The 23,019-nt window shown below is 50.7% G+C and overlaps 1 protein-coding gene across 1 annotated transcript in view; it reads left to right on the forward strand.

Annotated features, from left to right (window-relative positions):
• Positions 1-2,538: 2,538 nt before the first annotated feature.
• The window catches only part of LOC308261002 (solute carrier family 22 member 20-like), a gene marked incomplete at both ends in the record, with an annotated part of 29,598 nt that continues 9,117 nt past the window's right edge, over positions 2,539-23,019 (forward strand). Inside the window, 9 exons of the mRNA XM_080692692.1 lie at positions 2,539-2,913; positions 2,988-3,091; positions 5,790-5,944; positions 10,089-10,257; positions 11,836-11,959; positions 13,238-13,353; positions 15,985-16,199; positions 19,324-19,432; positions 19,517-19,723. Coding sequence (XP_080548818.1) covers positions 2,539-2,913; positions 2,988-3,091; positions 5,790-5,944; positions 10,089-10,257; positions 11,836-11,959; positions 13,238-13,353; positions 15,985-16,199; positions 19,324-19,432; positions 19,517-19,723 — 1,574 coding nt within the window. The remainder of the gene's footprint in view (positions 2,914-2,987; positions 3,092-5,789; positions 5,945-10,088; positions 10,258-11,835; positions 11,960-13,237; positions 13,354-15,984; positions 16,200-19,323; positions 19,433-19,516; positions 19,724-23,019) is intronic.

Below are 23,019 nucleotides of genomic sequence, written 5' to 3' on the forward strand. Positions count from 1 at the left end.
AGCCCCCTCTCCTGGGGGAGCCCCTGGGCTGGGGTCGCCTGTGCCTTCCTGTGCAGAAGCCAGCGCCCCCTTCTGCCCCCCAGCCCTGCCTGCCAGCCAGGAGCCGCCCAGCTGGACAGTGGACAGGCCTTCCCTCCCTACTGCCCTTTTTTATATTGACAGTTTTAAAGAGGCCTCTACAGGGGACTGGTATACTGGGTACAGGGTACACAAGCACTGAGGGTGGGGTGGGGAGGTCCCATGTTTTCATGTAGAGGAACCCCAGTTAATAAAGGAAAAGGCCCCCCATCTGTCTCTGGAGTCTGTTTCTCAGACCTGCTGCAGGGGAGGGCACCGGCAAGCTTTGACCTGGGGCACAGCCAGGGGCCTCGAACTCTCCCCTGCTGGAGCTCTGGGCATCTGAGCCCCAGGAGGTCAGGGGGGATGAGGCCAGGGCCTGGCTCAGGGAGAGGGCTGCACAGCGGAGGGCCAGTGTCGCCTGGCTGGTCCCACGCACCCGCCATGAAGTCTCGAGGTCGCACCCTGCCTTCCCTTCAAGAATCAGCCATGCACCAGGCGTGGTGGTGCACACTTGTAATCTCAGTGCTTGGGAGGCTGAGATGGGAGGATCGCGCAGCCTCAGCTACCTAGTAAGGCTCTCAGCAACTTTGTGAGACCCTTTTTCCAAATAAAATATAAAAAAATAGGTCTGGGAGTGTAGCCAAGAGGTAGAAGGTCCCTCGGTTCCAACCCCCATACCACAAAAAAACAAACAAAAGAAAACGAATCAGCCATGCATCCAGGCACATTGCGTACACCTATAAGCCCAGTACATGGGAGGCTGAGACAAGAGGATTGCAGGTTCAAAGCCAGCCTCCTCAACTTACTGAGGCTCTCAGCAACTTAGCAAGACTGTTTTCCAGCCAGGCATAGTGGCACATGCTTGTAATCCCAGCATTCCGGAGGCTGAGACTGGAGGATCACGGTTTGTGGACAGCCTCGGCTACTTAGTGAGGCCCTCTGCAACTTAGTGAGACCCTGTTTCAAAATTAAAAAAAAAAAAAATAGGACAGGGGGTGTAGCTTGGAGGTCAAGTACCCCTGAATTCCATCCCCAGACCCGCAAAAAATAGGGCTGGGGATGTCTCTTAGAGGTAGAATGCCCCTGGGTTCAAAAAAAAAAAAAAAAAAAAAAAAAGAAAGAAACAGAACCAGCGGTGCCAAGGCAAGGATCCTCTGAAACCCAAACCCCTACTTTGTACAAACCAGACCCCCCAGGGAGCTCCCTGAGCACACAGCCTCCTTCAGGTCCTCTGGGGTGGGGTGGGGTGGGGATGCCCCCGTGACCTCGACACCTGCAGCTTGCATAAGCGGCTCCAGTCCCCGGGGGTGCTGGCTGCCTACCAGAGATAGGAGTGGGCTGAGGTGTGGGGAGTGGGGTGGGGGCAGCCACCCCTGGGACAGTGTCTGCGGGCCAAGTGGAGGCTGGGGCGGGGGTTCCTGGAGGTGGAGGTGGAGGCCCCGCACGCCCGCTTGGCAGGCTGCCCACGCCCTCTGCCATCTTGAGCTACCTTTTGCAGGTGCCACCTTCGGTGCCCTCGTGCGGGGGGGGGCTGGCTTGTGGGGGGGCTGGGGGACGTTCTGGGTCCCCCTTCTGCTCCAGCCTCAGGGGTTTCCTGGGCTGGTTTTCGGTTGATGTGCAAGTTGGAACACCGCGTGTTTGGGGGCCTGGGGGTGTAACTCTCAGAGACCCGGAGCCTGAGGCTAAGAACAGGCTTCCTTGGCTGCCCGCTTGGGCGTTTTTAAGGCAGCTGGAGTTCCCAGGTGTCACCAGTGCAGCCAAGTCCTGACTTCGGGTCACAGCAGCCTGGTGATGGGCCTGTATCCCAGGTGCCCTGTCCAGAATCAGGGCCCCGACACATTGTGGTGGCCTCTGAAGGAAGGAGATGGTGCCCGTGTCGTGTCGCTGCTGGGTCCTGCCAGGGAGGCAGTGGGCAGGGCAGCTGGGCCTGCATGTCTGGGTGCCCCCGAGCTGTGAGCCAGCCCTCCGAGGCCACTAGATGTCTCCTTCTTTCCTTCCTTCTTTCTTTCTTTCTTTCTTTCTTTCTTTCCTTCCTTCCTTCCTTCCTTCCTTCCTTCCTTCCTTCCTTCCTTCCTTCTTTTCTTTTTCTTTGTGGTATTGGGGATGGAACCCAGGGACATTCTACCTCCAAGCTACACCCCCAGCCCTATTTTTATTCTTTATTTTGAAATAGGGTCTCACTGAGTTGCAAAGGGCCTCACTAATTAGCTGAGGCTGGTCACAAACCTGCAATCCTCCTGTCTCAGCCTCCATGCCCGACCGCCCTCTAGATTTTCTAGCTGGGAAGTTGTGAGATAGAGGAGACCTGGAGAAAGGGCTTGGGGGAGGGAGCCCTGCAGATGTGGGGACACTTGAGGCCTCCTGGGAGGTGTAACCAGACTCCTGGCCTTGACCCCTGGCCTGACCCGGTCACCTCCCAGTCCCTCCCCAGCCCTTACATAGGCAGGCTGGGCCTCCCAATAGGCCGGTGGGGAGGCCATGGCCTTCACAGACCTGCTGGACGCCCTGGGCGGCGTAGGCCGCTTCCAGCTCGTCTACACAGCGCTGCTGCTGCTGCCCTGCGGCCTGCTGGCCTGCCACAACTTCCTGCAGAACTTCACGGCTGCAGTGCCCCCCCACCACTGCCAGCACCCTGCTAACCACAGCCAGGCCGCCACCAACAACTCGAGGGCCTGGCTGAGGGCCACCATACCCCTGGACCAGCACGGGGTCCCTGAGCCGTGCCAGCGCTACAAGGAGCCTCAGTGGGCCCTTCTGAGCCCCAACACCTCTGTCCAGGGCGCAGTCACGGAGAGCTGCAGGGACGGCTGGGTCTACGACCGCAGCGTTTTCCCATCCACCATCGTGATGGAGGTCAGAGGGGACCGGGGGATTGGGGGGCTGCTGCCCGAGGCCGAGGCCAAGCGTGGTCCTCTCTCCCCTCACAGTGGGACCTGGTGTGTGAGGCCCGCACCCTCCGTGACCTGGCTCAGTCCATCTATATGGCTGGGGTGCTGGTGGGCGCTGCGGTGTTTGGCAGCCTGGCAGACAGGTGAGCCTTTGGGGTCCCAGCAGCCCAGCGAGGGCCGGAAAGCCCCAGGCCTCCGCGCTAGTTTCTCTTTACAAAAGGTCACTCGTGTATACGTTCATATATATGTTCACATCGTTCAAAATTCCAAAAGGTACAAAAGAGCTTTGGGGGCAGAGGACAGACCTTTCCCACCCCTGTCCTATCTCTAGAAAGTCCAGTGGCAGCCCAGTTTCTCCTCCTCCTCCTCCTCCTCCTCCTCCTCCTCCTCCTCCTCCTCCACCTGCTACTTCTTTTTGGTACTAAGGATTGAACCCAGGCACATTCTTCCTCCCAGCTACCCCCAGCCCTTCATATGTTTTGTTTTGTTTTATTATTATTATTATTATTATTATTATTATTATTATATTATTATTATTTTGGTGGTACTGGGGGTGGAACTCAGAGGCTTTCTACCCCCGGATTATACTCCAGACCCATTTTATATTTTATTTGGAAACTGGTTCTCACTACATTGCTGAGAGCCTCACTAAGCAGCTGAGGCTGGCTTTGAACCTGCGCAATCCTCCTGTCTCAGCCTCCCATGCGCGGGGATTACAAGGTGCACCACCACGCCCAGCCATATTTTTTTTGTTTTGAAACAGGGTCTTGCTGAGTTGCTGAGGGTCTCACTAAACTGCTGAGGCTGGCCTTGAACCTGAGATCTTCATCTTGGCTCCTAAATGCTGGGATTTCAGGTGTGTACCAACATGCTCAGTTTTTACTTTTTCTTTCTTTCTTTTTTTTCTTTTTGCTTTTTTTACTTTTTTCTTTTTTTTAGCAGTACTGGGGATTGAACCCAGGGGCACTCTATCACAAAATTACACCCAGCCTTTTTACTTTCTTGGAGACAGGGTCTCAAAAATGTGATCCTTCTGCTTCAGCCACCCAAGTACCTGGGTTTATTTATTTATTTATTTCTTATGCTGCTGGGAATAGAACCCAGGGGCTTTCAACCTCTAAGCTACAGTCCCAGACCTCTTTTGTGTTTTATTTGGAAACACCGTCTCACTAAGACTGAGGCTGGCTTTGAACCTGGCGATCCTCCTGTCTCAGCCTCCCAAGTACTGGGATTAAAAGCGTGCACCACCACATCCAGCGGTGCCTGGGTCTATGGGCATGCACTATTGTGCCTGGCTGGGCAGCCCAGTTTTTATGTCTCCAAGCAGAGATATTTTTAGTTTTTAACTTTTTTTTTTTACTTTTGATTGACACAGAATAGTTGTACATATTTGTGGGGTACAGGTGGTGTTTCAGTGAATCTGTGTATTGTGTAATGATCGGATGAGCGTAATGGCTGTAACATTTGTCTATGGTGAGAACACTCAAGTTCTTTTTTTTCTGGCTCCCCCCCCTCCAGTACTAGGAATTGAGCCTAGGGACACTCTACCACTGAGACACACCCCCAGTCCAGTCCTCCCATACCCGGTCTCTCCCCAACTCACCCCCCATTTTATACAAAGTTGGCACATCGCAGAAGTGGTGATGGAAGCCTGTACTTTGGAGGCCGAGACCGGATGATTGCTTCAGGAACTTAGTAAGATTCTGCTTCAAATTAAAAAATAAAAGCCAGGTGTGGTGGTGCATACTTGTAATTCCAGTACTTAGGAGGGTGAGACCGGAGGATCACAGCTTCATGGCTAGCCTCAGCTACTTAGTGAGGCCCTCAGCAATTTAGTGAGACCCTCTTTCAAAATAAAAAATAAAAAACAGGGCTGGAGATGTAGCTCAAAGGTAGAATGCCCCTGAATTCAATCCCCAGTTCCACCTGAAAAGAAAGAAAGAAAGAAAGAAAGAAAGAAAGAAAGAAAGAAAGAAAGAAAGAAGGAATGAATAAAAAGGGCTAGGGGAGCTGGGTGTGGTGGCGCATGCTTGTAATCCTAGTACTTGGGAGGCTGAGACCGGAGGATCCACGTCTGTGGACAGCCTCAGCTACTTAGTGAGGCCCTTTGCAACTCAGTGAGCCCCTGTTTCAAAATAAGGAATAAAAAATAGGGCTGGGGGTGTAGCTTGGAGGTAGAATGTTCCGGGGTTCCATCCCCAGTACTGAAAAAAATTTAAAGAGAGAGAGAGAGAGAGAGGGAGAGAGGAGTGAGCCAGTGATGGGTTGTGGGGTGTATGTGAAGAAATGCTTCCCACCCCTTCTTGGCGTTCTGCCCTCCTGACCCAGCAAGGGCTGTGCACCCTGGTCCCGGGTCCTCATTTGCAATGGGGCAGCACCCTGGCCAGTGTGCCTTTAACCCTGCCACCCTGGCCCTGGCCCCCTCCCACCCCGCCCCAGCCTCCCCACCACAGTTGGCCTCCCTGAGTCCTGCTCCTGCAGCCCGGGCTCAGGGAGATCCGGTCTGAGTCCTTCCAGCCACAACAACGGCAGAGTGACCCTCTCCCTACCCTCCACACCTGTCTCAGTCTTCACGGAATCTCTTCCACCTTCCCTGACCTGGAAGAAATCTCTTCCTCTCCAATCCTCTTCCACACCTGTCTCTCCCTCCCTGACCCACCTCGGCCTTTGATGCCTGGGTCCTGGCCTTGCACGTTCTGTATTGAGGAATGGCACCCCAGGGTCTCCTTGATCGCCCCCCAACACACACACACAGAGCCGAAGGGGGCGGGCGGGCAGTGGGGGGGGGCGCTGCTGCCGCCTCCTGGAAGCCTGACACCATGCTCCCTTCTGAGGGCTCAGGCTGGGCCGCAAGGCTCCCCTGGTCTGGTCCTACCTGCAGCTGGCGATTTCGGGGGCCGCCACGGCCTATTTCGACTCCTTCAGCGCCTACTGCGCCTTCCGGTTCCTGATGGGAATGACTTTCTCCGGCATCATACTCAACTCACTCTCGCTGGGTGAGTCCTGCCAAGGAGCGGCCTGGGTGGGCTGGGGCTGGAGCCCAGGGGCGGACAGGCTTCAACGCGAGCCTCCCACAGGTGCTCTGAGCTTGGGAGACCTGGGCTGCGGGAGGGCGGCCCTGCTGGCAGCAAGCGGTGGACTCTGGCGGCCTTTCCTCTGGTCTGGGTTTCAGTTTACTCATCTGTGAATTGAGAAGATTAGGTTTGATTTCCTCTGTGAGTTAGTTAACAATAACCACTTACTAAAAGCCTATTGTGAGCCAGGCTTAGCGCCGGGACGCAGAGGTGGCTGGAACACAACACGGAGGCAAGAGACACAGGATGCTTCCCAGGGCTGAACTCGACTTAGGAGGATTTAATAAGGGTGGGCTCATGCCAGGCGTGGTGGTGCACGCCTGTACGCCAGTACTTGGGAGGCTGAGACAGGAGGATTGCAGATTTGAGGACAGCCTCAGCAAGTAGTGAGACTCTTAGCAACCTAATGAGACCGGTTTCAAAACAAAACATACAAAGGGTTGGGGGTGTAGTTCAGAGGTGGAGCGCTTCTGAGTTTAATCCCCAATACCAACATAAAAAAATAAAAAGAAAGATAGAGTTCTCCAGGTTTCAAAGGCTGATGATTGAGTCCAGGATCATTCAACCTCTGAGATACACCCCCAGCCCTATTTTTTATTCCGTGTGTGTGTGTGTGTGTGTGTGTGTGTGTGTGTGTGTGTGTACTGGAAATGGAACCCAGGGGCATTCTACTTCCGAGCTATACCCCCAGACCAATTTTATTCTTTATTTTGAAACAGGGTCTCACTGAGTTGCAGAGGGCCTCACTAAGTAGCTGAGGCTGTCTGTGAACCGCGATCCTCCAGTCTCAGCCTCCCGAGTGCTGGGATGACAAGCGTGTACCACCACGCTCGGCTCCCAGCCCTATTTTTTATTCTTTCTTTCTTTATTCATTTTATTTTTTGGTGGTACTGGGGGTGGAACACAGGGGCTTTTCTACCTCCAGAACATACTCCCAGACCTATTTTATACTTTATTTGGAAACAGGGTCTCACTAAGTTGATGAGAGCCTCACTCAGTAGCCGAGGCTGGCTTTGAACTTGTGCGATCCTCCTGTCTCAGCCTGTCAAGTGCAGGGATTACAAGCGTGCGCCACCACGCCCAGCATTCTTTATTTTGAAACAAGGTCTCACTGAGTTGCAGAGAGCCTCACTAAGTAGCTGAGGATATCCTAGAACCCCGATCCTCCTGTCTCAACCTCCTGAATGCTAAGATTACAAGGGTGCACAGCTCAAAAAAAAATTTAATCCCCAGGATCCTCGAAACCAGCCTTAGCTACTTAGTGAGGCTCTCAGCAACTTAGTGAGACCCTGTTTCCAAATAAAATATAAAAAAGGTCTGGGAGTATAGCCTGGAGGTAGAAAGCCCCTGGGTTCCACCCCTAGTACCACAAAAACAAACAAACAAACAAACAATAAAAAATAGGGCTGGGAGTGTAGCTCAGAGGTAGAATAGCCCTGGGATATATCCCCAGTACTGCACCCCAAAATAAAATACTATAAAATAAGTAGCTGAGGCTGGCCATGAAATGTGATCCTCCTGCACAGGTTCAAAGCCAGCCTCAGCTACTTAGTGAGACCTTCTGCAACTTAGTGAGACCCTGTTTCAAAATAAAGTATAAAAAATAGAGCCGGAGATGTAGCTTGGAGGTAGAATGCCCTTGGGTTCCATCCCCAGTATGCAAAAAGAAGAAGAAGAAGAAGGAGGAGGAGGAGGAGGAGGAGGAGAAGAAAAGAAATGTGATCCTCCTGTCTCAGCCTCCCAAATGCTAGAATTACAAGTGGGCACTACCATGGCTGGCTAATAAAATTGGGTTTGGGGTGTATTTCAGAGGTAGAATGCCCTTGGATTCCATCTCCAGTACCAAAAAAAAAAAAAAAAAAAAAAAAAAAAAAAAAAAAGGCAAAGGCCAGGGTGCAGCAAAGGGGGCGACAATTTTTTTTTTTTTTTCCACTACTGGGATGGAACCCGGGGACATTCTACCTCTGAACTACCTCCCGGCCCTATTTTTCAGTCTTGATTTTGAAACCGGGTCTCACTGTGTTGCAAAGGGCCTAAGTAGCTGAGGCTGGCCAAGAACCGCGATCCTCCTGTCTCAGCCTCCCAAATGCTGGGATTACAAGCGTGTGCCATCACGCCTCCTGGCTCAGGGGGTTGCAATTTTAATAAGAATGTTCCGAGGAAAGGCCTCACTGACAAAGTGTCATCTGAGCAAATCTTGAAGGAATTGAGGGAGAGAATTCCATGGAGATCAGGAGTAGAACATTCCAGACACTGGGAATAACCAGGGCTGAGGCCTGAGGGGAGAGTGCAGGCCGCGGGTGGAGAGCAAGGGGCCCTGTGCTGGAGCAGAGTTGGGGGGCGGTGGCAGGGAGGTCGGGAGGTAGGACAGCTCCGGAGGGACCTCGTGGCCTCTTGAACGAGTTTGGCTTCAAATTAGAGGAAATGGGCAGGTCTGGAGGATTCTGAGCTGAGCAGAGACCTGACCTGATTAACAATCTGAGCCGTGACAAGATGCCCCAGGCTGCAGCCATTTGGTATCAGAACAGAAGCAGGGACGCCAGGTAAGAAGCCACCCAGCCATCCCTGCCACAGCAGAGGCTGACCTGGCCGGCTGGCAGCACAGGAGGCGAGGAGGACACAGATGCGGCCGAATCCCACAGGGAGAAGCAGCAGGACCTGATGGTGGATTGGCCCATGGGCTCATCTCTCCCTGGAAAGAACTGTCCTCCTGGTTTTATTAAGGCTGCTTTGTATGGATGAATCAATTTTTTTTTTTTTTTTTTTTTTTTTTTTGGTGATACTGGGGATGAAACCCAGGGCCATTCTACCTCCGAGCTATACTCCCAGCCTTATTTCATTTTGTAGTCTTTCTGTTTTTCTTTGGGGTTTTGGGGGGGGCTTTTGGTGGTACTGGGGGTGAAACCCAGAGGTTTTCTACCTCTGGGCTATACTCCCAGACTTATTTTATATTTTATTTGGAAACAGGATCTCACTAAGTTGCTGAGAGCCTCACTATGTAGTTGAGGCTGGCTGAGAACCTGCGATCCTCCTGTCTCAGTCTCCCAAGTATTGGAATTACAAGTGTGCACCACCACACCTAATTTATTGTGTTTTTTTATATTGTATATTTCCAATGTAGGCATTTCTTTTTTATGAATTTGAACCTGCTGGATTTTCATTTTATTGTTTCTGGGTTTTATCACATTTTTTTGGAAAGGCCTTTTCCCTATTCTAAGATTATTTTAAAAAAATCTAGCCGGGCGTGGTGCACACGCTTGTAATCCCTGCGCTTGGGAGGCGGAGACAGGAGGATCGCACAGGTTCGAAGCCAGCCGCGCTGGCATAAGAGACCCTGTTTCAAAAATATAAAATAGGTCTGGGAGTGTAGCCCGGAGGTAGAAGGGCTTCCAGGAACCCCAGTACCACCAAAAAAAAAAAAAAAAAAAAAATCTACCCAAAAGTTCTTCTAGGCTGGGTGTGATGGTGCACGCTGGTAATCCCAGTACTTGGGAGGCTGAGACAGGAGGATTGCAGATTTTTGTCCAGCCTCAGCTACTTAGTGAGGCCCTTTGCAACTCAGTGAGCCCCTGTTTCATAATAAAGAATAAAAAATAGGGCTGGGGGTGGAGTTCAGAGGTAGAATGCCCCTGGTTCTATCCCTAGTACTGCAAAAAAAAAAAAAGGTTCCTCTAGCATTCTTGTGGTTGAATGTTCTTTGGTGGTACTGGGGGTGAGGCTTTTTACCTCTGGGCTATACTCCCAGACCTTTTTTTTTTTAATATATATTTTATTTGGAAACAGGGTCTCACTAAGTTGCTGAAAGCCTCACTAAGTAGCTGAGGCTGGCTTCGAACCCATGCGATCTTCCTGTCTCAGCCTCCCAAGCGCGGGGATTACAAGCGTGCGCCACCACGCCTGGCCTGATTGAATGTTCTTTGATCCGCCTGGGTGTGGAAGTAAGGTAGGCACACACCTTGGACGCGTCTCTAAGGATCTTGGAATGAGTGTAAGTTGCCACAGAGGGCGGGATGAGTTAAGCAAGGAGGGGCAGCGGCCCCCGCTGAGCACCGCCGTTCTTCTGCAGTGGTGGAGTGGATGCCCACCCGGGGCCGGACCGTGGCGGGCATCCTGCTGGGCTACTCCTTCACCTTGGGTCAGCTCATCCTGGCAGCTGTGGCGTACCTCATCCGCCCCTGGCGGCAGCTGCAGCTGGCCGTGTCTGCTCCATTCCTGCTGTTTTTCCTCTATTCTTGGTATGTCCAGCAGGGAGGGTCGGGAGGGGCACCCTGGGGCCCGGCGCTTAGCCGACCCCCTGAGAGGCTGCATGCCCAGTGGCTGGGACTTGCTGGGCGTGGTGGGGACACAGTGGGCAGAAGTGTTCATGGGCCACAGGCCTTCTGTCTCATGATGGCTTTAGGAAAGCTCTGGTGAAACTCCCCATTCCCAAGAGGCTCTGGGACATACCGAGTGGTTGTTAGTTATTTTATTGTATTTTTTTCAGAACTCAGGATTTATTTATTTATTTATTTATTTATTTATTTATTTATTTTATGGTTCTGGGGATGGAACCCAGGGTCATTCTACCTCCGAGCTACACCCCCAGCCCTTTTTTTTTATTCTTTATTTTGAAATGGTCTCAGTGAGTTGCAAAGGGCCTCACTAAGTAGTAGCTGAGGCTGTCTACGAACCACGATCCTCCTGTCACAGCCTCCTGAATGCTGGGATTACAAGTGTGTGCCACCACGCCCGCCTAGGACTCAGGATTTAATCGAGAGAAACCGGGAAAAGCAGCAAAGCTCCTGAGCAGGGGGGAGGGGTCCCCAAAAGGGTTGTCACTAGAGTGCTCTTGCCCCCAACTCCTGGGCCTCACAGCAACCTGGGGCATTGTGGGGGGACACTGGGGCTGGAACCCAGGGGCTTCTACCTCCGAGCTACACACCCAGCCCTATTTTTTTTTTTTGAAACAGGGTCTCATTGAGTTACAAAGGACCTAAATAGCTGAGGCTATCTTTGAACTGTGATCCTCCGGTCTCAGCCTCCCGAATGCTGGGATTACAAGTATGCTCCACCATGCCCAGTTCCCCGTCACATTTTATTTTATTTTATTTTATTTTATTTTATTTTATTTTATTGTGGGTCTGGGGATGGAACTCAGGGGCATTCTACTTCCAAGCTACACCCTCTGCCCTATTTTTTATTCTTTTTTTTTTTTTTTCTTTTTTCTTTTGGTGGTACTGGGGTTCCTGGAAACCCTTCTACCTCTGGGCTACACTCCCAGACCTATTTTTATACTTTTTATTTGGAAACAGGGTCTCTTAAGCCAGTGTGGCTGGCTTCGAACCTGTGTGATCCTCCTGTCTCTGCCTCCCAAGCGCAGGGATTGCACCACGCCTGGGTTATTCTTTATTTTGAAACAGGGTCTCACTGAATTGCAGAGGGCCTCACTAAGTAGCTGAGGTTGCCCTCAAACCGTGATTCCCCAGTCTCAGCCTCCCGAATGCTGGGATTACAAGCGTGTGCCACCACGCCCTGCTCCCAGTCACATTTTATAAGGGAAACTGAGACACTGCCCAGAGAGGGTCCATGACTTATTCAAGGCCACACAGCCAGGGTCAGAATCAGATTCAATTGCAAAATCTGTCAAAGTCTCTAAAGAGCTTCCAGTGAGTGTCTGATGGCTGCAAAGACAGGGAAGGTGGCATGTCCCCACCTTCCCGATCCCGAGGCAGGGTCACTGCAACTTTGTTTAGGGTCTGAAAGGTGGATGTGGGTGAAAGTGTGTTCAGGGGATGAGCTGCCCCTGGTCTTCCCCATCCTTCTCTCCGTCCCAGGTGGCTGCCAGAGTCCTCCCGATGGCTCCTCCTTCACGGCAAGTCGCAGCAAGCCGTGCAGAACCTGCGGAAGGTGGCAGTGATGAACGGGAGGAAGGAGGAAGGGCAGCGGCTGGGCGCGGAGGTCAGAGGGGTGTCGGGAGGAAGGCTGGGGATGGCCTGTCCAGCTAGCGGCTTCCGGCTATACTAGGATTGGGCAGCTGCGGGACTCACCTGTCATCCAGGTGCAGAGGCAGGGGATAAATAGCAAGGAAGTCTGGTGTAGGAGAGATGTTGAATCCTTGAACAGCGTGTGATCTGGCATGAATGACTCAGTGACTTTGTTCATTAGGGTATCCATCTGTGCAACAGGGAAATAGCCTCATTCATGTTGACATCCAGTCAAAATTTATTAAAAATAAATTTAGCCAGGCGTGGTGGTGCACACTTGTGATCCCACTTCTTGTGAGGCTGAATCAGGAGGACCATAGGTTCGCGGACAGCCTCAGCTACTTAGTGAGGCCCTCCGCAACTTAGTGAGACCTTGTTCCAAAATAAAGAGTGAACTGGGCGTGGTGGCGCACATGGTTGTAATCCCAGCATTTGGGAAGCTGAGATGGGAGGTTCTGGGTTCGCCAACAGCCTAAGCTATTTAGTGAGGCCCTTTGCAACTCAGTGAGACCCTGTTTCAAAATAAAGAATAAAAGAGCCGGGCATGGTGGCGTACACTTGTAATCCCAGCATTATTGAGGCTGAGAATGGAAGATCCTGGTTCGTAGACAGCCTCAGCGAACTAATGAGGCCCTTTGCAACTCAGTGAGACCTTGTTTCAAAATAAAAGAATAAAAAAAATAGAGCTGGGGATGTAGCTCAGAGATAGAATGCCCCTGGGTTCCATCCCCAGTACTGAAAATAATAATAATAAATAGGGCTGGGGGTGTAGCTTGGAGATAGAATGCCGCTGGGTTCCATTCCCAGTACCACAATAAATAAATAAATACATAAATAAATAAATAAATAGTCTAGGGATGTATCTCAGAGGTAAAATGCTCTTGGGTACCGGGGGGAAAAGTCTCATTTTTTTTTCTTGCCAGTGAGGAACTGGTTTGATTGCGTCAGGTAATTTACAGGCCCACTCAGAACCTTTCACCCCGGTCTGACCCTGTCTGTCTCCAAGTCAGTAATGTGGTGAGGGTACTCCAAAACCACAGAACCTCAGGAGAGTTGGGGCACATGTGGAAGCCTCAGCTGGGTCCCAAGGCCCTGCAAACAGCCCGCTGAGGGCCATCAGTTCTGTGATGAAGACTGGAGCCGGCCATGTCGTCAGGAAGCACAGCGAGGCTCTTCTTCCCTCCGACGAGGCTGTCCCAGCAGGGACGCGGGCCTCAGGTCCCTCACTGTCCATTACACACTCCTCACCCAGATGCTGAGCTCCTACATCCAGAGCGAGTTTGCAAGTGTCCGCACCTCCAACTCCATCATGGACCTCTTCCGAACGCCGGCCATCCGCAAGGTCACCTGCTGCCTCATGGTGGTCTGGTAGGTGAGGAGTCACGCCCAAGACTATGGCTGGAGGCAGAGGCATGCTTTCTGCCGCCACTGACAAACTCTGTCCTGAAATGCTCCCCATGCGACAAGCTGGTGACCCTGGCAAATCCCATCTCATCCCAAGTGCCCTTTTGGCACGTGGCCTCTTCTTGGGCGCTGAGATGCGTGAGAGGTGAGACCTAAGGAGCCCGCCTCTGGGCAGTGGGTCTCACCTGGGGGGGGGGTCACTGCAATCACCCAGGCAGCTTCCCCAGAATGCACCTCGTCCCATCTTATACATGACCCTGGGGCTCTCCGGCGATTCTGGGAAGTATCTGCTCTGAAAACACATGTCCGGGTCCAGAAGGGAACGGAAAGGGAGATAATGTATATGTAATGTGCCAAGTGTCCCAGTGACAGTTCTCCTGGGGCTGCTGAAGGCTCCCCGCAGAGTTGCATTTGGTGAGGGGTTTTTTGTTTATGTTTTTGTTTTTATGGTACTGAGGATGGAACCCAAGGGCATTCTACCTCCAAGCTATAACCCCAGCCCAATTTTATTCTTTTTTTTTAAACAGTTTCTAATCAAGTTGCTGAGGCTAGCTGCAAACCTGCAATCCTCCTATCTCAGCCTCCCAAATACTGAGATTGCAAGTGTGCACCACCACACTTGGTTATTTGGTGAGTTTTAAAAGATAAATAATCCAGCCGGGGCGTGGTGGCACACACTTGTAATCCCAGTACTTGGGAGCTGAGACAGGAGGATCACAGGTTCCCGGCCAGCCTCAGCTACTTAGTGAGGCCCTCCACAACTTAGTGAGAGCCTGTTTCAAAATGAAGAATAAAAAATAGGGCAGGGAGTGTAACTCAGAGGTAGAAAGCACCCTGGGTTTGATCCCCAGTTTCACCAAAAAAAAAAAAAAAAAAAGGTTAATCCAGCCAGGCGTGGTAATGCACATTTGTAATCCCAGTACTTGGGAGGCTAAGACAGGAGGATCGCAGGTTCTTGGCCAGCCTCAGCTACTTAGTGAGGTCTTCTGCAACTTAGTGAGACCCTCTTTCAAAATAAATAAAAACTAGGGCTGGGGGTGTAGCTCAGAGGTAGAATGCCCCAGGGTTCAATCCCCTGTATTGAAAAGACAAAAAAAAAAAAGATGATTAATTGAATTTTCCATGTGAGCAAAAAGAAATTCCAAAGGTACTGAGGCATGAGGATGTAAAACAGATAAAAACAGAAGGCAGTCCCCATGCCTTAGACTGGAGCTGACACAGCCTAAAGGAAGAAACTGAAAAAGAAAAAAATCTTAGCTTCGTGCACGGGTGCTCGCCTATAATCCCCATATTTGGGACGTTTAGCTAAGAGGATCAGAGGTTTGAGGCCATCCTGGACAACTTAGTGAGACCCTGTCTCAAAATAAAAAAGGAAGCCGGGCGTGGTGGCACACGGTCGTAATCCCAGTACTTAGGAGGCCGAGACAGGAGAATCGTGGTTCGCGGCCAGCCTCAGCTACTTAGTGAGGCCCTCCACAACTTAGTGAGACCCTGTATCAAAGTAAAGAATAAAAAGTAGGTCTGGGGTGTCACTTGGAGGTAGAATGCCCCTGGGTTCAATGCCCAATACTGCAAAAAAAATTGTTTATTTATATAAGCTGGACATGGTGGCACATGCCTGTAATATCAGTACTTGGGAGGCTGAGACATGAGGATCACAGGTTTGGGGTCAGACCTGGAAATTTAGTGAGACCTTGTTTCAGAACAAAAAAGGGGTGGGGGTGTAGCTTAGAGGTAGATTGCCCCTGGGTTCAATCCCCAGAACCACCAATAAAAATACAAGGAATTTATTTATATAGACATATATATATATATATATATATATATATATATATATATATATTATTTGGATTATAGTTTAGTAAATTGTTCATTCTGTAAATACTACTTTATTTATGATATGGATAATGAAATTCAGATATATTCTACCTCTGAGCTATAACTCCAGGCTAAGTTGCAGAAGGCCTCACCAGTTGCTGAGACTGGCCAGGAACCTGCGATCCTCCTGTCTCAGCCTCCCAAGTACTGAGCTTACAAGCATGCGCCACCACACTCAGCTCTATTTTATTATTTATTTATTTATTTATTTATTTATTTTTGTGGTGCTGTGGATGGAACCCAGAGGCTTTCTACCTCCAGGCTATACTCCCAGACCTATTTGCTATTTTATTTGGAAACAGGGTCTCACTGAGTTGCCGAGAGCCTCACTAAGTAGCTGAGGCTGGCTTTGAACCTGTGTGATCCTCCTGTCTCAGCCTCCCAAGCGCTGGGAGCCACCACGCCTGGCGCCACCCAGCTCTATTTTTATTTTTCAATGCTGCTACAATTTCAGTGCTGAAGTGGGGCTGACAGGAACGCCTGGAGACGTGGGCTGGACTTGGGGGAGCGGGTGGTTGGATAGAGATGTGAAGGGAGAAGTCAGGGCTTCAAGGCCAAAGTCAGAGACTTAGGAGACCAAGAGGGGATGTCGTGGGAAGTTAGGCCATTTTAACCCCCCAAGGAGAGCAGTCCTATGGCGTCCATCCTGTGTCCCCTGCCGTGGGCCCAGGACAGCGAGCCATGGGATGAAGCAGGACCATCTGCCACCTTCCTCAGGTTCTCCAACTCTCTGGCTTACTACGGGCTGGCCATGGACTTGCAGAAGTTCGGGCTCAGCCTCTACCTGGTCCAGGCTCTGTTTGGGATCACTGACATCCCTGCCATGCTGGTGGCCACCGCCACCATGATTTACGTGGGCCGCCGGGCCACCGTGGCCTCCTTCCTCATCCTGGCCGGGATCATGGTCATCGCCAACATGTTTGTGCCTGAGGGTAAGCCATCGCTCTGCTCCGCCCACCCGCCAGGGCACAGAGACACAGGTTCTAGGGGCTGGCGGGCCACACGTGCCACGAGGGAGCAAGGCTGAGGGCTGAGGAGTGTTATTTTCTGGATCTGGAAAGAAAAAGAGCCGGGCGTGGTGACGCACACTTGTAATCCCTGCACTTGGGGGGCGGAGACAGGAGGATGGCACAGGTTTGAAGCCAGCCGCGCTGACTTAAGAGACCCTGTTTCCAAATAAAATATAAAATAGGTCTGGGAGTGTAACCCGGAGTTAGAAGGGTTTCCAGGAACCCCAGTACCACCAAAAAAAGAAAGTAAGAAAGAAAGAGAGAAAGAAAGAAAGAAAGAAAGAAGAAAAGAAAAGAAAGAAAGAAAGAAAAAGACTATGGATTAGTTGAGTTTTTATTAAGAACTTAGTTCCTAGTGTCAGCGGAGTGAAGGGGATCTACCAAGGACATGAGTTTGCCCCAGATCACGACACTCTTGACAAGGAGACTAGACAGGGGCATGGTGACACACCTGTAATCCCAGTACTCAGGAGGCTGAGACAGGAGGATCACAGGTTCGAGGACAGCCTCAGCAAGTAGTGAGACTCCCATCAACCAAGCAAGACCCTGTACCCTGAGGGTACAGCTCAGAGGTAGAATGTCTCTGGCTTCAATCCCCAGTACCAATAAATGAACAAATAAAAAAACAAACCCACTGTTTGGGCCAGGCACGGTAGTGTACCCCTGTAATCTCAGTACTTAAGAGGCTGAGACAGGAGGATCTCCGTTTCAAGGATAGCCTCAGCAAGTACTGATACAAAAATAATAAGGGCGCCGGGCGTGGTGGCGCACGCTTGTAATCCCCACACTTGGGAGGCAGAGACAGGAGGATCACGCAGGTTCAAAGCCAGCCGTGCGCGCTGGCTTAGGAGACCCTGTTTCCAAATAAAATATATAAAAATAGGTCTGGGAGTGTAGCCCAGAGGTAGAAGGGCTTCCAGGAACCCCAGTACCACAATAGTAATAATAATAATAATAATAATAATAATAATAATAATAATGGCTGAGGGTGCAGCCTGGAGGCAGGAAGCTCTGTGGTTCAATCCTCAGTAACACACACACACACATGCATGCACGCACACACACAGTCATTCAACACGGGCTGGGGGTGTAGCTCAGAGGTGGAATGCCTCTGGGTTCAATCCCTGGTACAGACAAACTTGAGCCCATTCTTGAGAGATTTTTTTTTTTTTTTGGTGGTACTGGGGTTCCTGGAAGCCCTTCTACCTCCGGGCTACCCTCCCAGACCTATTTTTGCATTTTTATTTGGAAACAGGGTCTCCTAAGCCAGCGCGCGGGGCTAGCTTCGAACCTGTGCGATCCTCCTGTCTCTGCCTCCCAAGCACAGGGATTACAAGCGTGCGCCACCACGCCCGGCTAGAGAGATTTTAATATAATGATGTAGGGTAGGGTCCAGGTGTGGGTGTTTTATAGAATCTTCCCACCCGATTCCAGTGTGCAGCCAGAGCTGCCATAAATCCAGAGGAGGTACCATCATTGATATCTATTTTTTTTTTTTTTTTTAGTACTGGAGATTGAACAGAGAGGCATTCTACCTCCAAGTTATGGGCCTGGCCTGATTTTATTTCTTATTTGGAAACAGGGCCTCACTAGGTTGCTGAGAGCCTCACTAAATTGTTGAAGCTGGCTGCAATCCTCCTGTCTCAGCCTCCCAAGTACTGGGATTACAAGCATGTGCCATCACGCCCAGGCAAGTACCACAATTTCCTTGACCATCATCCAGATGTGGAACCTTTCTTTTTTTTTTTTTTTTTTTTTTTTTTTTTTTTTTTTTTTTTGGTGGTACTGGGGTTCCTGGAAGCCCTTCTACCTCCGGGCTACACTCCCAGACCTATTTTTACATTTTTATTTGGAAACAGGGTCTCCTAAGCCAGCACCCGCGGCTGGCTTCGAACCTGCGCGATCTTCCTGTCTCCGCCTCCCAAGCGCGGGGATTACAAGCGTGCGCCACCACGCCCGGCGATGTGGAACCTTTCAATCAAGGTTTTGCGACATATAAACAACAGCAGAACCAGCATATTAATAATGATACTGAAGCACATATTTACCTGATACTGAGCGCCTGCACCCATGGCGTGCGGTCCACTGTCCGCCAGCCTCATGAAGCAGGTGCTGGCTTTTCCTCATCTGACAGATGAGAACAGGGAGGCTCAGAGATGATTACAGCGCCCAAGTCACCCAGGCTTCACAGCAGGGCTTATACTGCCTCCCCGCTGACCTCAGTGATGCGTGATCAGAGAGGGAGGAGGCTAGCCAGGCAGGCGGCACAGGGCTGCGATCCCAGTACTTGGGAGGCTGAGACAGGAGGAGCAGGTCAGAGGCCAGCCTCAGCAACTTAGTGAGGCCCTATTTCAAAATAATAATTAAAAAAAAAGCCAGGCGTGGTGGCTCACACTTGTAATCCCTGTGCTTGGGAGGCCGAGACAGGAGGATGGCACAGGTTCGAAGCCAGCCTCAGCTACTTAGTGAGGCCCTCAGCAACTTAGTGAGACCCTGTTTCCAAATAAAATATAAAATAGATCTGGAAGTGTTGCCTGGAGGTAGAAAAGCCCCTGAGTTCCACCCCAAGCACCACAAAATAAATAAATAAATGAATAAATTAAAATAAAATAGGGCTGGAGAGCTGGGCATGGTGGCACACACTTGTAATCCCAGCATTCGGGAGGCTGAGACAAGGAGGATCTAGGTTTTCAGACAGCCTCAGCTACTTAGTGAGGCCCTTTGCAACTCAGTGAGAGCCTAGTTCAAAATAAAGAATAAAAAATAAGGCTAGGCTGGGGATATAGCTCAGAGATAGAATGCCCCTGGCTTCCATCCCCAGTACTGCTAAATAAATAAATAAGTAAATAAATAAATAAATAAATAAATAGGGCTGGAGTGTGTAACTCAGTGGTAGAACAATCCCCACTACTACAAACACAGAGAGAAGAGGAGAGAAAGAGAGAGAGGACTCCACACTCTGGGGCGCGGTGGGGAGCGGTGGTCCTCTGGGGGGCTGCGCGCACTTCCCCTCACCAGGGCTCCTGACCTCCACCCTCCGGTCTAGACATGCAGGCCCTGCGCACGGCCCAGGCGGCGCTGGGCAAGGGCTGCCTGGCCAGCTCCTTCATCTGCGTGTACCTGTTCACGGGTGAGCTGTACCCCACGGAGATCAGGTGGGCCTGGGCCGGGGGCGGCGGGCTGGGAGCCTGGCCCCTGGGGCGGGGTCCTGCGGCTGACCGCGCACCCTCCCTCCGCAGGCAGATGGGGATGGGCTTGGCCTCGGTCAGCGCCCGCGTCGGGGGCCTGGCGGCGCCCCTGGTCACCACGCTCGGGGAGCTGAGCCCCGTCCTGCCGTCCCTGGGCTTCGGCGCCACCTCCATCCTGGCCGGGCTGGCCGTCCTCTGCTTCCTGTCCGAGACCCGCAACGCACCCCTGCTGGAGACCATCGCCGCCATGGAGGGGAGGTGAGAGCTGACCCCGCCTCCGTCCATGCAGGCTTCGCTTTCAGTAGGAGCAGAACCAATAACATAAAAGAGAAAGAAGGCTGGGTGTCGCTCAGTTGGAGAGCACTTGCTCGCATGTGACCGGCACAGGCCTGTAGTCCCAGTACCTGGGAGGCTGAGACAGGAAGATCACAAGTTCGAGGACAGCCTCAGCAAGTAGTGAGACTCTCATCAACCCAGTGAGACCCTGTTTCTAAATAAAAATAAAATAGGGCTGGGGTATAGCTTGGAGGTAGATTGCCCCTGGGTTCCATCCCCAGCACCCCCCACACCACACACACCACAGAATTTGAGTAAGAGGGAAAAGAATGCCAGTTCCCCAGGGAAAGTGAAGCTTTTCTTAGCTATTAGACTAGAAGAACTGGCTCTCCTGGGTGTCCTCAGAGAGGTCACTGCGAGGTTACAGAGTGAGTGGCCACAGCGTCAGCGCTTCCAAAAGGCAGGACAGGGTCTGATCTGGCTGCTTCTCCTAAGCTTATGGGCAGGAGCTCAGGGAGAGGCCGAAGCTTCGGGGATGGGGGCGGCAGAAGCTTTTTCTTCTGGACCATTTCAGAGGCAGTTGTTGATGTATCTTCCAAGGGCTTTGATATATATTTCCTCCAAACAAGGATTTTCTATATAACCACAATAATATCAGCGTCAGAAAAGCGGTGTTGGGCAGGGCGTGATGGCCACTCTTGTAATTTGGCATTTGGGAGGCTGAGACAGGAGGATCGCAGGTTCGAGGGCAACCTTAGCTCCTACTTAGTGAGGCCCTTTGCAACTCAGTGAGACCCAGATTCAAAATAAAGAATAGCCGGGCAGGGTGGCGGCATGTGCTTGTAATCCCATCATTGGGGAGGCTGAGATTGGAGGATTGCAGTTCACGGACAGCCTCAGCTACTTAGTGAGGCCCTCTGCAACTCAGTGAGACCCTGTTTCAAAATAAAGAATAAAAAATAGGGCAGGTGGTGTAGCTCGGAGGTAGAATACTCGTGGGTTCAATCCCCACACCCACAAAAAAAGAAAGAAAGAAAGATCAGGCTGGGAGTGTAGCTCGGAGGTAAAATGCCCCTGGGTTCCATCCCCAGTACTAAAAAAAAAGAATAAAAATAAAAATAAAAATAAAGCCGGGCATGGTGGCGCACGCTTGTAATCCCTGGGCTTGGGAGACTGAGACAGGAGGATCGCGCAGGTTCGAAGCCAGCCTCACTGGCTTAAGAGACCCTGTTTCCAAATAAAATTATAAAATAGGTTTGGGAGTATAGCCCAGAGAAGGGTTCTATCCCCAGTACCACAAAAAAATTAATTAATTAATTAAGAATAAAAATTAAAATATAAAAATACATTGAGCCGGGCGTTGTGGCGTACACTTGTAATCCCAGCATTCGGGAGGCTGAGACCGGAGGATCACGGTTCGCGGACAGCCTCAGCTACTTAGTGAGGCCCTCCACAACTTAGTGAGACCCTGTTTCAAAATAATGAATTAAAGAAAAATAGGACAGCTGGGCGTGGTGGTGCACACTTGTAATCCTAGCGCTTGGGAGGCTGAGACAGGAGGATCGCACAAGTTCGAAGCCAGCCTCAGCTACTTAGTGAGACCCTGTTTCCAAATAAAATATAAAATAGGTCTGGGAGTATAGCCTGGAGGTAGAAAGCCTCTGGGTTCCACCCCTAGTACCCCACACATACAAAAAAAATATAGGGCAGGGGGTGTAGTTTGGAGGTTGAATGGCCCTGGGTTCCATCCCCAGAGCTGAAAAAAAAAAAAATTGGTAATGGGGATGGAACTCAGGGGCTTTCTACCTCTGAGCTACTCTGCTACACCCCAGCCCTTTTTACTTTTATTTATTTTATTTATTTATTTTTGGTGGTACTGGGTATGGAACCCTTCTACCTTTGGACTACACTCACTCCCAGACCTATTTTATATTTTATTTGGAAACAGGGTCTCTTAGGCCAGCGCGGCTGGCTTCGAACCTGTGCATTTCTCCTGTCTCTGCCTCCCAAGCACGGGGATTACAAGTGGGTCTCTCTAAATTACTTCCTGCTGGTCTCAAACCTCTGATCTTCCTTTCTTGGTCTCTCAAGTGCTACAGTTACAGGTGTGTGCCACAGTGACAGTCAGGTCACAGTGGTTTTTTTTTTTGGTGGCACTGAGGATTGCATTTTACCTCCAGGCTACACCCCTAGCACTATTTCGATTGGTTTTTTTGTTACTGGGGGTGGAACCCAGCCCTATTTTATATTTTATTTGGAAACAGGGTCTCACTAAGTTGCTGAGAGCCTCACTAAGTAGCTGAGGCTGGCTTCGAACCTGCGCCATCCTCCTGTCTCAGCCTCCCAAGTGTGGAGATTACAAACTGTGTGCCACCAAGCCCAGCTTTTTTTTTTTTTTTTTTTTTTTTAATGATACTGTGGATTGAACCCAGAGGCATTCTATTCTACCTCTGAGCTAGAACCACAGCCCAATTTTATTTCTTATTTGAAAGCAGGGTCTGGCTAGGTTGATGAGTCTTACTACTTGCTGAGTCTTCAAATCTGTGATCTTGTCTCAGCCTCCCAAGTACTAGGATTACAAGCATTTGCCACCATGACCTGTTTAGCGAGAATATTTAAAAACAAATCAAAGCCGGGCGTGGTGGTGCACATTTGTAATCCCTGAGTTTGGGAGGCAGAGACAGGAGGATCGTGCAGGTTTGAAGCCAGCTGTGCTGGTTTAAGAGATCCTGTTTCCAAATAAAAAAGTATAAAATAGGTCTGGGAGTGTAGCCCGGAAGTAGAAGGGTTTCCAGGAACCCCAGTACCACCAAAAAACAAAAAAACAATCAAACAAAGCCTGGCATGGTGGCGCATACTTGTAATCCTAGCACTTGGCAGGCTGGACCAGAGTACTGCGGTTTGCCGACAGCCCCAGCTACATAGTGAGGCCCTCTGCAACTCAGTGAGACCCAGTTTCAAAATAAAGAATAAAAAATTGGGCGGGGGGTGTAGCTTGGAGGTAGAATGCCTCTGGGTTTCATCCCCAGACCCGCAAAACAAAAACAAAAAAATAAAACAAAAAAAAAAATCACACAAACAAAAAAAAGACTGGGAGTATAGCTTGGAGATATAATGCACCTGGGTTCAATCCAGAGAGAGAGAGAGAGAGAGAGAGAGAGAGAGAGAGAGAGAGAGAGGGAGGGAGAAATCCCCCTTTGTCCTCACAGCTTTCCCCTGGGAATTGAGCAGGTGACATACACCCACAGGTAAATTTAGGCTTGCTCACAGCATATTTG

Source organism: Muscardinus avellanarius, assembly GCF_963383645.1.
Source record: "Muscardinus avellanarius genome assembly, chromosome: 1".
In the NCBI taxonomy this organism is placed as follows: domain Eukaryota; kingdom Metazoa; phylum Chordata; class Mammalia; order Rodentia; family Gliridae; genus Muscardinus; species Muscardinus avellanarius.